This window comes from Colobus angolensis, unplaced genomic scaffold (genome assembly GCF_000951035.1).
Source record: "Colobus angolensis palliatus isolate OR3802 unplaced genomic scaffold, Cang.pa_1.0 Scaffold8, whole genome shotgun sequence".
NCBI classification, from domain to species: domain Eukaryota; kingdom Metazoa; phylum Chordata; class Mammalia; order Primates; family Cercopithecidae; genus Colobus; species Colobus angolensis.
The window spans coordinates 16,580,739-16,596,333 of record NW_012121820.1 but is presented as its reverse complement, the minus strand read 5'-3'; the positions used below and the strand labels follow the sequence as shown (position 1 = coordinate 16,596,333).

Here is a 15,595-nt window from a genome sequence, read left to right as displayed (position 1 = left end):
GATCTCCTGACCTTGTGATCCGCCCGCCTTGGCCTCCCAAAGTGCTGAGATTACAGGTGTGTGCCACCGCGCCCAGCCTTTTTCTTTTTTTTAAGACAGGGTGTTGCCCTGCCACCCATGCCAGACTGCAGTGGTGCAATCACAGCTCACCACAGCCTCAAACGATTCTCCAGCCTCACCTTCCTAAAGTTTTAGAATTATAGGCGTGAGCCACTGTGCCCAACCAGCACCCACTTTTAACTATTACTATTACCACATCTTTTTGAATAGCTGAATTTTATATTACTTCAACCAAAATATTGGTAGTCTAATGTTTTGATACTGTTTCTTGGAGTCGAGGAGAGTCGCAGTACCAGGAGTTTTGGGGTTTTGTGATGTGCTTCCTCTGTGCCAGTCACTGTGATGGGCATTCGACAAAGTCCGTGATCTTGGGCCACTCGTCCCTGGGGGAACTAGTAAGTACGATGTGGTATGTGCTTTGGGGGAGCACTTGAGAGGGTGGACACCTGGCCTCTTCTGGGAGGACTGTCTGGAAGAGGTGAACATCTGAGCAGAGTTGAAGGTAGGATGTAGTTTGGCTGGCAGGAAGGACAAGGAAGAAAAGGTGCTCCCGGCAGCGTGGGTAGCAGGGTCAAACGTGAAATGGCAAGAGCGTGGTATAGCTGCAGGAGGCTGGAGGGTAAGATTTTGGAGTTGGAATTAGAGCTATGGTGATGAAGGCAGCATGGAGAGGGAGGGTCAGTCATGAGGGCCTTTCATGCTGTGTCAGAAGTTGGATCTTGTCTGAGAAAAATAGGAAACCACTGGAGGGTTTTAAAGGTAAAGCAACACGGTTACGCTTGTATTTTGTGAAGATCAGTCTTGAAGCAGTGTGCAGAATGGATTGCATGGCTTTAAACCACTTAGGAGATTACTGGGACAATCTAGGTGAGAAATGGCAAGGGCCTGCCCTAAGGCAGTGACAGACACTAGAGGCGGGACTGGGCCTGAGAAATGAAAAAGAGGTAAACTTGATAGTCTTGGAGGGGTAGGGAAAAGTCAAGGATGGCTCCCAGGTTTCTGGTTTGGATTGCTGGATGCATGGTGTTACCTGTGCATGAGCTGGGAAGTCCTGGTGAAGAAACAGAAGGTTTTAAGCTCATTTTATTTTTTATTTTTATTTTTTTGGGGACTGAGTCTCACTCTGTCTCCCAGGCTGGAGTGTAGTGGCATGAACATGGCTCACTGCAGCCTCAACTTCAAGCAGTCCTCCTACCTCAGCCTCCCAGGTAGCTGGGACCACAGGTACCCACCACCTGCTCAGCTAATTTTTGAATTTTTTGTGGCGATGGGATCTTACCATGTTACCCAGTCTGGTCTCGAATTCCTGAGCTCAAGCGGTCCTCCTGCCTCAGCCTCCCAAAGGCCTGGGATTACAGATGTGAGCCACTGCACCCAGCCTTAAGCTCATTTTAGATTTGTTGAGCCTGACTTGGCCTTGGTGACATCTAAGTGGAGATGCCAGTACAGTTGGAATCAGAAGAGACTCTGCCACTTAGTAGCTTTATTACCTTCATCAGATTACTTACCAATTTCAAGCCCCAGTTTCTTTTTTAGGTAAATGGGGATAGTGATAATCTCTACCAAAGGGTCGTTATGTCATTAAAAGGAAGAGCTTCATAAATACCCAGCGCAGGCCATGGCCAGACAGGTGATTTAGGAAGTGGTTTCCTTCTTTCCTTTCTAAGGTTCAGAAGGACTCAAGTGCCTTCAGACTTATTGCTGTTTGTTTGTACGAAGTCAGCAATTTTGGGTAAAACCGTGTCCTATGGAAAGTAACTACTTAAAAACTAAATTCATGTAGCTCCTTCTCCAAGTCATCTATAATGACAGAATGTTATCTAAAAATGCCTTTGCTTTTCCTGGTTCACTACATGTGTCACCACTTAACGTTGACTTTTCCCCGCTGTGTAGAAAGCATGTACCTACATCAGATCTAACCTTGATCCCAGCAACGTGGATTCCCTCTTCTATGCTGCCCAGGCCATCCAGGCCCTCTCAGGATGTGAGGTGAGTCCAGGTTCCTACACTGACAATGACTTTTAACTATTTAAAAAAAAAAAAAAAAAAAGGTGCATTTTTAAAGGGGAGGGGTCATGTCAAAAATCCTTTTTTTAACAATGAGAGTCCATTGCTTTTCCTTAAGAAAGTATAGTTTATGTTTCTCCTAAGTTTTTACTTTTCAAGGGTTTTCTTGTTTTTTGTTGTTTTTTTTTTGAGACGGAGTCTCGCTCTGTCACCCAGGCTGGAGTATTGTGGCGGATCTCAGCTCACTGCAAACTCCGCCTCCCGGGTTCATGCCATTCTCCTGCCTCAGCCTCCCGGGTAGCTGGGACTACAGGCGCTGCCACCTCGCCCGGCTAGTTTTTTTTGTAGTTTTTAGTAGAGACGGGGTTTCACCGTGTTAGCCAGGATGGTCTCGATCTCCTGACCTCGTGATCCGCCCGTCTCGGCCTCCCAAAGTGCTGGGATTACAGGCTTGAGCCACCGCGCCCGGCCACTTTTCAAGGGTTTTAAATAACCGTTTCGTACAGTTTTTGCCTTTCTTCTGGGAGGTCTTGATTTTTTCCTTTCCATCTCCCTTTAACATTTAAAACTGTTCAAAGTGTACCCCCACACAAGGTTTCTGGAAAGTCATTTTATTGAACACAGGAGAACCGTATAAGTAGAAAGGTAATTTGTCAGCATCTTTTCAGATGGGGGTGTCGTACCGAGGTTTTGTAAACATTTCATCCTGGTATCTGGGGATTAGAGGGGGATCAGCATGCACGAGGTGGAGGTGACTTTGGCAGCTGCTCTGCATGCTGTCTTTGCCATGCCTGCCACAAATGCCAAGACCTATTCTAAAACTCTGTGTCTGCCAATTCTTTCTTAGATCTCTATTTCAAATGAGACCAAAGATCTGCTTCTGGCAGCTGTCAGTGAGGACTCATCTGTTACCCAGATCTACCATGCAGTTGCAGCTCTCAGTGGCTTTGGCCTTCCCTTGGCATCCCAAGAAGCACTCAGTGCCCTTACTGCTCGTCTCAGCAAGGAGGAGACTGTGCTGGCGTGAGTTGTCATCTCGAGCACTTCTCAGGCTTCATTTGTCTCGGGCCCTATCCTAAGAGGGCTCATTCATTGGTTCAGCAAATACTTCCTGGGCAAGTACTTCAGTAAATACTTCTGTGTGCCAGGTGCTGTGCAAGGCACCGCAGACATGATTGCATGAAGGCAGGTAAGGTCCCTGTTCTCGTGGAGCTCACATGGACGCAGTCTTCTGCACGCCTTGCAAACAGAAGGCAAGTGCTGAGCCAGAGCATGAGCATGCCATCACCTAGAGATCCAGCTGCCTTGTGAGGCTGGAGGGCTAGAGCAAGGGCAGATAACTCAGAAGGAGCCACATGCATGTTTTGTTGAGGCTTGGCCAGGGCAGGATGACATGTTGGCAACGGAGGCTCTGCAAAGTGCCGGCTCCAGGATCCCTGGAAGTTGTAAGAGGTAGCATCTGGTGGGAGAGGTGGTTGCTCAGAGGGTGGAGTATTCTAGGAATCAGACTCTACTACTCTGCAAAAGGCTTAGATGAAGGAGAAGCACCTTACCTGTTTGTTATAAATGGAAATGTTATAACTCCAGGGTGTTTTTTGCTAAGCTCTTAAGTGATAATATATGTAGTTTCAAATTTTTATTTATTTAGAGACAGGATCTCACTCTGTCACCCAGGCTGAAGTGCAGCCTTGAAGTCTGGGCTCAAGTGATCCTCCTGTCTCAGCCTCCCGAGTAGCTGGACTACAGGTGCAAACTACCATGCCTGGCTAATTTTTTTTTTTTTTTTTGAGATGGAGTCTTACTCTGTTACCCAGGCTAGAGTGCAGTGATGTGATCTCAGCTCACTGCAACCTCCGCCTCCCGGGTTCAAGCGGTTCTCCTGCCTCAGCGTCTTCAGTGGCTAGGATTACATGCGCGCCACTACGCCTGGCTAATTTTTGTATTTTTAGTAGAGATGGGGTTTTACCACGTTGGCCAGGCTCGTCTTGAACTCCTGACCTCAAGCAGTCCACCTGCCTTGGCCTCCCAAATTGCTGGGATTACAGGTGTGAGCCACCGCGCCTGGCTGCCCGGCTAATTTTTTGTTTTCAGTGGAGATGGGGCCTCTCTGTGTTGTCCAGGCCGGTTATAGTTTTTTTTTTTTTTTTAAACACTTAAACTCCTCATTTAAAACAATAATTTTGTTGTTATTTTATTTGTGTTTACCATTTAATTGCAACCCTGAAGGAGGGTGTGGAGTACATTTCTGGAATCCTGTTCGTTGTTTAGCAAGAGTTTGGTGATACCATTTCCCCCGTTCAAAACAGTGAGATTGTTTCTCAGGTTTTTCTGTTTGTTTTTTGTGTTTTTGCTAACAATCAGATTTTCTCTAAACTTAAAGCTTTGTTAAGGACAGGGTTCACAGGCAGTTGACATTCCCTCTATGTCATCCTCGCACCCTCCTCATGTTCACATGGTCAATCATCAGTGACTCTGGGGCTGACATTTTGTACACACTTTGTCCAGTGCTCGGCCCTTTTGGGCCTTTGATTTCAGGTGACATATTTCGATCTCTGCTCGTAATCCCTCATGGGGAATGCTTCTCCAGTCAACATCAGCTCATGCCATGATGTCACTGTTAGTGCCTATGCCTTACTTTGATGTGACCTTCTACAAAAAAGCTTCCCATTTCCCTCCAGGCAGAAAGGAAAATCCCCTTCCTCAAAACCGCAGAACCGCAGGAAGAAGTACAAGGGAAGTACATCCACTTTGGAGTCAGACCGACTTAGGTTTGAACACCAGCTATTTCCTTCCTTGCTGTGTGACTTTGGCCAAATTTCTAACTTCTCTGAGCCTCGCCTTTAAAATGAAACCCATAATTCTTACATCAGAGCACCTGACAGGATTAAGTGAGATAATAGATGTGAAGACCCTAGCGCAGTGCCTGGTTCTTGGTGGGCATGTAGGAAACAGAGTTCCTTTTCCGGGCCATTTGTTTCTTAGGTTCCTAACAAACAGGTCCCCTTTCTTAGAGAGTTTGTTACTTCCTTCGTCGTTGTTATTTGTATGTTAGATCATAAGCTTTGTTTTTTTGAGACAGAGTCTCACTCTGTCATCTAGGCTGCAGTGCAATGCGATCATACAACCTCAAACTCCTGGGCTTGAGCAATCCTCCCACCTCTGCCTTCTGGGTAGCTGGGATTATAATCACGCGCCACCACACCCAGCCATAAGCTTTATTTGCAGTGCTTAGAGAGCCTGGCACATGGTCTGTATCCAAAGGAGTTAATAAAGGACGAAACTATACTTTTGTGTTTCTGCTGTCTTGTAGAAAGCTTATAGGTAGGAAGAACATATGCTTTGGAGTAGAAACAAGTGTGTTCAGATCCACTCTTCTACTCAACCTCTGTAACCTTGAGTGGGTTGTTTAGCCCCCCTAAGCCTCAGTGTTTTCATATGCAAACCTGGAGAATGGCTCTTAGGATCATTGTGAAATCCAACTGGTCAGATGCCTTATATTACTACTAATTTGCCCTATTAAAGGCAATCTGATATAAATTAGAACTCTTCTAAGTGGGCCTTCTATATTTAAATAGGCTTTTTCTAGGAAGTGAATGTTTGTAAACTTGTCTTGAATGGAAAACAAGAAAATACTTGTAGGTTTGAATGAACCATCTGAGAAGATCTCATTGTTGTCTCTCATAAATCAATCTCTCTGAATCATCTGCTATATATTAGCAAGATAAGATCTGATTTCTTAGTGTTTGAATACAGTACTATGCTCTAGAGAAAAAGAAATTGCTGGCTGGGGAATAAGTAATTAAAGCCAGTGACAAAACTTTCTAAAACTCAGTGGATTAATTTCGTTCTAAAACTTCTGAGGTTGTTACCACACGGCACTCGCTCATTCCAAAGAGAAAAAAATGATATCTTAATTGAGAAGTTCTTTCTGGGCTATCTTAACACTCTTTTCTGAGCACAGCGTCTATCACGGGCAGATGTGTGATTTTTATCTCGTTTGGAAATTCAGGTTTCATTTTCTCAAGTGTATTATAACAACAAGCATCCCATAGGTGTCGTTGAGTACTCTAGGGCTTGCCTCTCTGTAAATTGTGTCTCTGCTGTTTTCCAACTTGTCATCTTAATGGAATTAGTTTCCCATGGAGAGAATCTAAATTGTTATGATCTTGACCTAAGCAGACAGATTCTTGCTCTACATTCCCTGACACATTGACTTGGTAAGTGGAGGTTTTACACAAGGGCCCAGTCATCTCTTAGGAATTAGGAAACCATAGGGGTGGCAGTAGCAGTCGTTTAACCACCAGGGGCCCTCTCCTTTCCCCATTTTATCCAGAAAAGCACCATTTATATTTTCCAAATTATCTGCTTTAAGAGAATAGAATCTAACAAGTCTTACATGTATACACTTATCATGTTCCATCTTAAAAAGCTTATCTTCCAGAATTATAGATAAAATTATATGAATAAGCCATAAAAAGGAATGAAGTGCAGATACATGCTACAACATGGATGAGCCTTGAAAACATTCTGCTGAGCGAAAGAAGTCAGACATAAAAGGATGCAGATTGTATGATTCCATTTCTATGAAATAGCAGAGTAGGCAAATCCGTAGAGCTAGAACATGGATTACTGGTTGCGGGGGGCTAAGGGGAGACACAATGGGGAGAAACTGTTCAGTGGGTTTTGTTTATCTATTTTTTTGGAGACAGGGTCTCACTCTGTCACCTAGACTGAGGGCAGTGGTGCAATCATGGCTCACTGAAGTCTTGACCTCCCTAGCTCAAGTGGTCCAGCTAATTTTTAAATTTTTTGTGAAGATGAGGTCTCACTATGTTGCCCAGGCTGGTTTCGAACCCCCAGGCTTAAGTGATCCTCCTGCCTCGGCCTCCCAAAGTATTGAGATTACAGGTGTGAGCCACCATGCTCAACCAATGGGTTTTATTTTAGACTGATGGAAATATTTGGGAACTAGACAGGTGGTGGTTGCACAACATTGTGAATATAGTAAGCATCCCTGCATTGTTCACTTTAAAATGGTTAATTTTATGTGAATTTTACTTCAATCTTTTTTTTTTTTCTGAGACAGGGTCTCACTCTGTTGCTCAGGCTGGAGTGCAGTGGCTCACTGCAACCTCTGCATCCTGGGCTCAAACGATCCTCCCACCTCAGCCTCCCAAGTAGTTGGGACTACAAGCACATGCCACCACACCTGGCTCATTTTCAGTATTTTTAGTAGAGATGGGGTTTCACCATGTTGCCCAGGCTGGTCTTGAACTCCTGGGCTCAAGGGGTTTGCCTGCTTCAGGCTCCCAAAGTGCTGGGAATACAGGTGTGAGCCACTGCACCCGGCCCAAGGCTCACGGCCCACTGTTCTTCTTGCCAGTTCTGTTGCCTGGGTTGCTTTCTCAGCTGTGATGATCTTTTCCAGGTTTTGTCATACCTGTCCTAACTGGATTATAAGTAAACTCCTTAAAGGCTGAGACCAACTTGTACTTCTAAAGAACAAGAGTGGGATATTTGTGAAAGTGTCCAAGTACGGGAAGGGATGTGTAGATGAAAGAAGACTTGCCATTCATTGGGGTTCTACTCTTTACTTTCCAGAACGGTCCAGGCTCTGCAGACAGCATCCCACCTGTCCCAGCAGGCTGATCTGAGGAGCATCGTGGAGGAGATTGAGGTATGAATCTTTTGCCAAATACATTTCCCAGCTCCTATCTTTGATACCCTGTAGAAGAGTCTTGCAGATAGCCATGCATGATCTGTTAGGATCAGTTACATTGCTTCTTATATCCATGGCACACTTGTGTTCTTTGTATTAGGGTACTGTGTCCTGAGCAATGTTTATACCTATTACATAATAGGTGATCAGGACGTGGTGATGGTGGTTTTTATTATTGCTCTATCCTGGCCTTTGTCCAGAATATCATGCTTCTCTGGGGCCTCTTTCATGGACTGCCTGGCAGGGGTGACAAGCAGTCCTGATGGTGTTTTCACTGGATGCTTCACAGACACGTTGGTTGCCTAGTCATGTTGCCTAGGAGAGCAGTGTGTCTCTCTTTGTCTTTTGGTGCATTAAGAAATTCTGGGAAACGCCATGCTTTGTAGGTTGTATTCAGATGGATGGCCACGGACTCCATCTGTGTCATGATGCTTCCTGGGTGCACGGCAGCCTGGCCCACTGACCTTCCACCCAAAGTAGCTGGAGCCTTCCCTGCCATGACTCCTGGGCTTGGGCCTGCATACACGGGGCCAAGGAAGGAACCCTCCCAGAAGTGCAGAAGACACTGCTCTCCTCAAATGTCTGTTTGATGTACTTTACTCTGCCTAAGGACCATTTTTGAGAAAGTATTAAGTAACTAAGATGGTCTTCAGATTTAGAGTGAGAGATGTCACGAAGCTGTCTGCAGTGGGGTTGACAGTGGTTTGTGCATCTCATTCCTGCTGTTACTTGACATCCAGCATGTTTCTGTTTTGTTATGGCAGGACCTTGTTGCTCGCCTGGATGAACTGGGGGGCGTGTATCTCCAGTTTGAAGAAGGACTGGAAACAACAGCGTTATTTGTGGCTGCCACCTACAAGCTCATGGATCATGTGGGGACTGAGCCATCCATTAAGGAGGTACCCGTCTGACAGTTTTCAGGCATGAAACCCAAAGGGGTCATCAGCTTTATCTGCTAAGGATAGCTTTTATTAGAGAGGAATGTTCAGACATACCTTGGAATGTTGTCACTCAGTGTCCTGAGTTAGGGATTAAGAATGAGAAAGAGATGTAATGCCTGTCTTCAAGAAATAGGTTGCTAGTGAGACAGACGTGTAAACAAACCACACTTGCTTTAAATGGGGTATGTACATGCCACAAGGTAATATCAAGGAAGCCACGTGTATTACTCCTGTTTCGTCTCCCTTTCTTCCCAATACCCCTTTCTGCTTGTCTCCTGGATGCTTTCCACTCTGGTGGCCCATTCACATCCTTCACTGGGCTCATAATTGCTTCTCCTCCCTTCCCCCTTATCCTCAGCAATGGCTAAATCTTAGCTAATCTTTGCTGATGGACATAGTTCACTGAGAGGCATGTGTGTCTATCACACATCCGCCAAGAGTTCATTCTTTTTCTCAAGAGGAGGTTGTTAACCTGAAAGAACCTTTAGTTGGAATGCATGTGGGAAGTCTTTTTGAGTAGGACCGTCTTTGTACCCCTTGTCTGTGAGAAGTTACCAGCCCTTAATCTAAAGTACTTAAAATACAAGCTGCTTTTATTTAAATTTTAGGAGGAGAGATTTGTGTTTTAAGTGAGAACTTTTCATTTCTTTATGCATTACAAGTTTTGTGCCAAGTTTCTTTAAGTAAATAATTATCTGTCTTGGATAATTGGAATTAATTTCATATTTTCTCCAGAGGATATGGTCAAATAAGTTATTCAAGTGTTTGCATTCTTTTTATGTCTCTTCCTTTGTCCTAAGTGTAGCAGGTCTAGAAATATACTCCCTTTTAATTTCTGTTATGGGTGAAAGTGCAAGAGTGTGGGGTCTTGGGGTACAGATTGTTTGCTGATTGTCCTATACACAGTAAAGTAGATGAATTAATGATATTGTACATATACAACTTAAACATTTTCTTCCTTTATTTCCAAGTTGCTGCTAACCAGGTACTTGGCTGGAGTAATTTCGCTGTCACTGCTTTTGACTTAACAGTTCTGGTGAACAGTCACCCATTTTAACATGTCAGCAGCCTAGTGATGGAAAATTGTAATTGGTCCAATTAAAATTCTTTCATGTTGACTGTGAATAACACTTTCAGGAATAAGAGAGCTCTTTGGTTGGATGGTAGATTTTAAAAAAACAAAACTGATTGAAGGGGAAAATGTTTCCTCCTAAGCAAACAACCTCCAGAATTTTAGTAATGCCTTTTAGGTTCCACTTTTTTAAAAAAACTGCTTTTAGTTTTCTCCTCTAAGCAGCCCATTAGTTCTTAATGGAGAGTTATTTTAGTTTCTTTTTAATGTACATTTTAGCTATAACGTTTGGTGTTATAAATAAAAACTTTGCCTCAATGTACTGCTTACAGGTAGGTTGGGAGGAAAGGTAGTTTAGCTGGGAGGATAATGGGAACCAGGAAAGAACAGATTTTCTTGTAGAAGGACTTCGGAGACAAACAATCCTACAATTGAATGTTGGTCTTGCTAATGTTGTAACTTGCAGAAGTTACTTAGCCTCCTTTAGCCTCAGTTTCGTTTTTTGGGAAACATTGATAATACCAGTCTTTTATAGTTTTTGTTAAATTTTGAGTTAATGCATGTAAAGCACCTATCATGATGCCTGGTGTATATAGACATTTAACAAATAATTACTATTATATGTATTTCATAATATAGTTTCATATCTCAGTAGTTATCTGGAAGTACCCTGCATTTGTGTAGTAAGCATTATTATGATTTTTTTTTTCAGACAGTCTTTCTCTGTCGTCCAGGTTGGAGTGCAGTGGTGCGATCTTGGCTCACTGCAACCTCCACCTCCCGGGTTCAAGCAGTTCTCGTGCCTCAGCCTCTTGAGTAGATGGGGTTATAGGCGCATGCCACCTTGCCTGGCTAATTTTGGTATTTTTAGTAGAGATGGAGTTTTTCACTATGTTGGCCAGACTGGTCTCGAACTTCTGACCTCAAGTGATCCACCCGCCTTGGCCTCCCAAAGTGCTGGGATTATAGGCATGAGTCTCCGTGCCTGGCCTGTCTAGTAAGCACTTATTAAATAACTGACAAATCATGAATTTCAGTTTATAACGGAAGATGGGAAAAAAACAACCACATCCAAGTTCTAAGTTTAAATGCAGAATATTTGTGTTTTTTCCATCTACGAATTTGGATCAATGACCAAAAGACCTCCCATGTTAACACCTGAAACAGATAAGGAGTGACTTTCTTCTACAGCAGTGGCCCTCCCACCTTCCCAGCAGAGGAAGAGAAACAGCTGCATTTCGTGTTTCTTTCAGGATCAGGTCATCCAGCTGATGAATGCAGTCTTCAGCAAGAAGAACTTTGAGTCCCTCTCCGAAGCCTTCAGTGTGGCCTCAGCGGCTGCTGTGCTCTCCCATAATCGCTACCACGTGCCAGTTGTGGTTGTGCCCGAGGGCTCTGCTTCTGACACTCACGAACAGGCTATCCTGAGGGTAAGACATTCATCCCCAAAGTGTGCCCCTCTGATTGTTATTCCTAGTGGAAGGCTTTCAGAAATCGGGACTATGGTCACAGCCAATTGTAGCCCTTACGAGGACATACCCATTAAATGGAGGGCAAGGCTCATTACCCTGAGCCTTGAAATGGAGACATGACCACTGGGTGAACTAGCCACAGAACCCTTCAAATCTATTAAAAAATTTTTTTTCTTTTTCTACAGGATTTTTAATTTTAATTTTTATTGCTTTTTTTGAGACAGAGTCTTGCTCTGTCACCCAGGCTGGAGAGTAGTGGCATGACTGGTTCACTGCTGCCTCTACCTCCTGAGTTCAAGTGATTCTTGTGCCTCAGTCTCCCAAGTAGCTGGGATCACAGGCACACACCACCATGTCTGGTTAATTTTTGTATTTTTAGTAGAGATGGGGTTTTGCCATGTTGGCCAGGCTGGCCTTGAACTAGCCTCCCAAAGTGCTGAGATTACAGGTATGAGCCACCGTGCCTGGCCTCTCCCTAGAGGATTTTAAATAGTACAGGCTTGGCTGGGCATAGTGGCTCACGCCTGTAATCCCAGCACTTTGAGAGGCCGAGGCGGGCGGATCATGAGGTCAAGAGATTGAGACCATCTTGGCCAATATGGTGAAACCCCATCTCTACTAAGAATACAAAAATTAGCAGGGCGTGGTGGCGTGCACCTGTAGTCCCAGCTACTCGGGAGGCTAAGGCAGGAGAATCGCTTGAACCCAGGAGGCGGAGGTTGCAATGAGCCGAGATTGCGGCACTGCACTCTAGCCTGGTGACAGAGCGAGACCCTGTCTCAAAAAAAAAAAGTACAGGCTTTCAATAAGTGCAGGAATATCGCATTTCTAGGTCTGTAACTCCAGATGTATAGAGAAGTCTTGCTTCTAAAATGCATTTCCCAATACCAAACTTTCTTTGTCGTATTTTTTGGTTTTGTTTTGTTTTTTTGGACAGGGTCTCGCTGTGTCATGCAGGCTGGGGTGCCGTGGCATGATCATGGCCCACTGCAGCATGGACTTCCTCCAGTACCCAAAATTTCTAACTATATTATTTTATGACAGCTGTTTTAATTCTCAAGTAATTCTGGTGTTTATGGTTGATCTGTTCTCTTCTTCCCTGGTCCTGATGGGATAGCTTTTTGCCTCTTTATAGCACAGTCTTCCCTTTCACTCAGCAGTAAGCATAGATTTCTTCTTTGTGTTAACTCTTTGAACAGAGCAAATGCACAGATCTTGAATATGCTTAGAACTTTCATCTCAAATGAGGCATTTTGTTACTGTTGTTTGGGAACCAGTGATAAGCTAAGATCTTCATGAGAAATTAGCATTTTATTTATGTCTAAGTGTTGGGTTTCCACTTAGGACAGTCCTGTCTGTCCCATTAGATCTACTTTGGTGGCCCCTGCAGATATCCTCCTGAGCGAGTACCCTGTTCTTCAAAATTGCCCATTTTCTCCCTACATACAACTCGTATACCCTCAACAAAGACTTGGGTAGAAAGTAACCTGATGAACATAGTTTGCTGTGAGTCAAGAGGGGCTAAGAGGACAAAGTGGAAAAATAATTGACTCAGAAACTAAATAGATGGTTTGAGTCCTGGCTCAACTACTTAACCGGCCATGTGACCTTTGGCAGTCCCTTAACCTCTTATGGCTTGTTTCTTCACCTGTGCAATAAGGATTATTTGATCTGTGTCATACAATTAATAGGAGAAAATATGTAAAGGGCCTAGCCTGGTATATGCATATAGTTGACTTTCAACAAATGATAGCTATTAATGTTATCCATATTTCTTTAATTTTCCCATTGCTGGTACCATCCTAAAGTATTTTTCTGGCTGATTTATTTATTTATTTGTTTGGTAGAGACAAGGTCTCACTGTGTTGCCCAGGCTGGTCCCAAACTCCTGGCCTTAAATGATAATCACTCTCATCTTGGCCTTCCAACGTACTGCAGTTACAGGCATGAGCCACTGCACCCAGCCTGGCTGAGACATTTATTTTTTTCTTTTTCAGAGACAAGATTTCCCTCTGTTTCCCAGGCTGGAGTATAGTGGCACAGTCATAGCTCATGCTAACTCTTGGGCTCAAGCAATTCTCCTGCCTCAATCTCCTGAGTATCTGGGACTATAAGCACATGACACCATGCCCAGCTAATTTTTTAATTTAAAAAACTTTTTTTTTTTTTTTTGGTAGAAATGGGGTCTTGCCATGTTGCCCACGTTGGTCTTGAACTCCTGGCATCAAGTGATCCTCCTGACTCAGCCTCCCAAAGCACTGCAATTACAGGCATGAGCCACCATGCCCAGTCTGATAAATTCTTTTAAAGATTCTGTAGCAGAGTGGATAGAATAAGGAATCAGAAAGAAGGAAATATATTGACCAGGTGTGGTGACTCACACCTGTAATCATCCATTTTAGGATTAGGCAGCAGACCCAAGGTCTGTGAAGATTTCCCAAAGCAGGGGGTTTGCTCTCCTGCAGAGCTTACGACCTATAGATAAAGCACCCCAGTAACAAAATTCTCTGCTCCTGTAGCCTTTGTTGTAACAAATAATTTTTTATTTATTTCCAGTTGCAAGTCACCAATGTTTTGTCTCAGCCTCTGACTCAGGCCACTGTTAAACTAGAACATGCTAAATCCGTTGCTTCCAGAGCCACTGTCCTCCAGAAGACATCCTTCACCCCTGTAGGGTAAGTCTTGACCATGTTTTGGCAGGGTGCTGACCTCTTTGTTTTGGAAAGTTAGCCTGCAGCCAGTGTAACAGATTAATATGGATGTCACCATGATCATAAAACCAAATTTACCGAAGTTTCAGTTAGGTAAATTTGATCTACTGGTATCAAAAGCCTACAATTAAATATAAGAAAATGATTTTTAAAATGAAGATCATTTGGTTTTACTGTTTCATTCTCTATTTCTAGTTGGCTCAGTCTTGTCGTTGTGATATAAGTAGCTATTTTAAAATTTAATATTTATCGATTTTTTTTTCTGATAAATGTTTATTGTAGGAAAAATACAGAAAAGCACAAAAAAGAAAATGTAACTCACCCATAATTCTACCATTCAGAGATAACTTTTGCTAACTTTTTTTTTTTTTGAGGCGGAGTTTTGCTCTTGTTGCCCAGACTGGAGTGCAATGGTGCAATCTCAGCTCACCACAAACTCTGCCTCCTGGATTCAAGCAATTCTCCTGCCTCAGCCTCCCGACTAGCTGGGATTACAGGTGCCTGCCACCATGCCCGGCTAATTTTTTGTATTTTTAGTAGAGACAGGGTTTCACCATTGTTGGCCAGGCTGCTTTCGAACTCCTGACCTCAGGTGACCCACCTGCCTTGGCCTCCCTAAGTGCTGAGATTACAAGCATAAGCCACTGTGCCTGGCCTTGCTAACATTTTATAATTTTTTGACAGTCTTTTTTCTATGTATGTAAATAAATTTTTAAAATTCAGTTAAGGGCCAGGCATGGGGCTCACATGTGTAACCCCAGCCCTTTAGGAGACTGAGGCAGGTGGATTGCTTGAGCCCAGGAGTTTGAGACCAGCCTGGGCAACATAGCAAGACCCCATCTGTAATTTTTATTTATTTATGTGTTTATTTATTTTTTGAGATAGAGTCTTGCTCTGTCACCCAGGCTGGAGTGCAGTGGTGTGATCTCAGCTCGCTGCAACCTCCGCCTCCCAGGTTCAAGCGATTCTCCTGCCTCAGCCTCCCGAGTAGCTGGGATTACAGTTATGTGTCACCATGGCTGGCTAATTTTTGTATTTTTGGTAGAGGTGGGGTTTCACCGTGTTGACCAGGCTGATCCTGAACTCCTGACCTCAAGTGATCCACCCACCTCGGCCTTCCAAAGTGCTGGGATTACAGGCGTGAGCCACTGCACCTGGCCTTTTTAAAAATTTGTTTTAAAAATTAGAGATGGGGGCCAGGTGTAGTGGCTCACACCTGTAATCCCAGCACTTTGGGAGGCCGAGGTGGGTGGATCACTTGAAGTCAGGAGTTCAAAAACAGCCTGGTCAACATGGCGAAAACCCGTCTCTACTAAAAATACAAAAAATTAGACGTCGTGGCACACGCCTATAGTCCCAGCTTCTTCGGAGGCTGAGGCAAGAGAATCGCTTCAACCCGGGCGGCAGAGGTTGGCAGTGAGCTGAGATGGCGCCACTGCTCTCCAGCCTGGGTGACAGAGTGAGGCTCCATCTCTATTTAAAAAAAAAATCAGGATATGCTTTATATGTAACAATGTGCCACAAACTTCTTTTTTTATTTTTTTTTGAGGCGGAGTCTCGCTCTGTCGCCCAGGCTGGGGTACAGTGGCCGGATCTCAGCTCACTGCAAGCTC

General features: G+C 44.0%; 1 protein-coding gene across 3 annotated transcripts in view; it reads left to right on the top strand.

Moving 5' to 3' along the window:
* Positions 1–15,595, top strand: part of RPN2 (ribophorin II) — a 62,085-nt gene that overhangs the window by 19,393 nt on the left and 27,097 nt on the right. For 2 of the 3 annotated variants that reach the window (XM_011929088.1, XM_011929087.1), the window contains exons 3-8: positions 1,954–2,049; positions 2,915–3,090; positions 7,669–7,744; positions 8,551–8,685; positions 11,053–11,229; positions 13,828–13,946. In XM_011929088.1, the coding sequence (XP_011784478.1) occupies positions 1,954–2,049; positions 2,915–3,090; positions 7,669–7,744; positions 8,551–8,685; positions 11,053–11,229; positions 13,828–13,946 (779 nt within the window). The remainder of the gene's footprint in view (positions 1–1,953; positions 2,050–2,914; positions 3,091–7,668; positions 7,745–8,550; positions 8,686–11,052; positions 11,230–13,827; positions 13,947–15,595) is intronic. The other variant, XM_011929089.1, reaches the window with a different exon arrangement.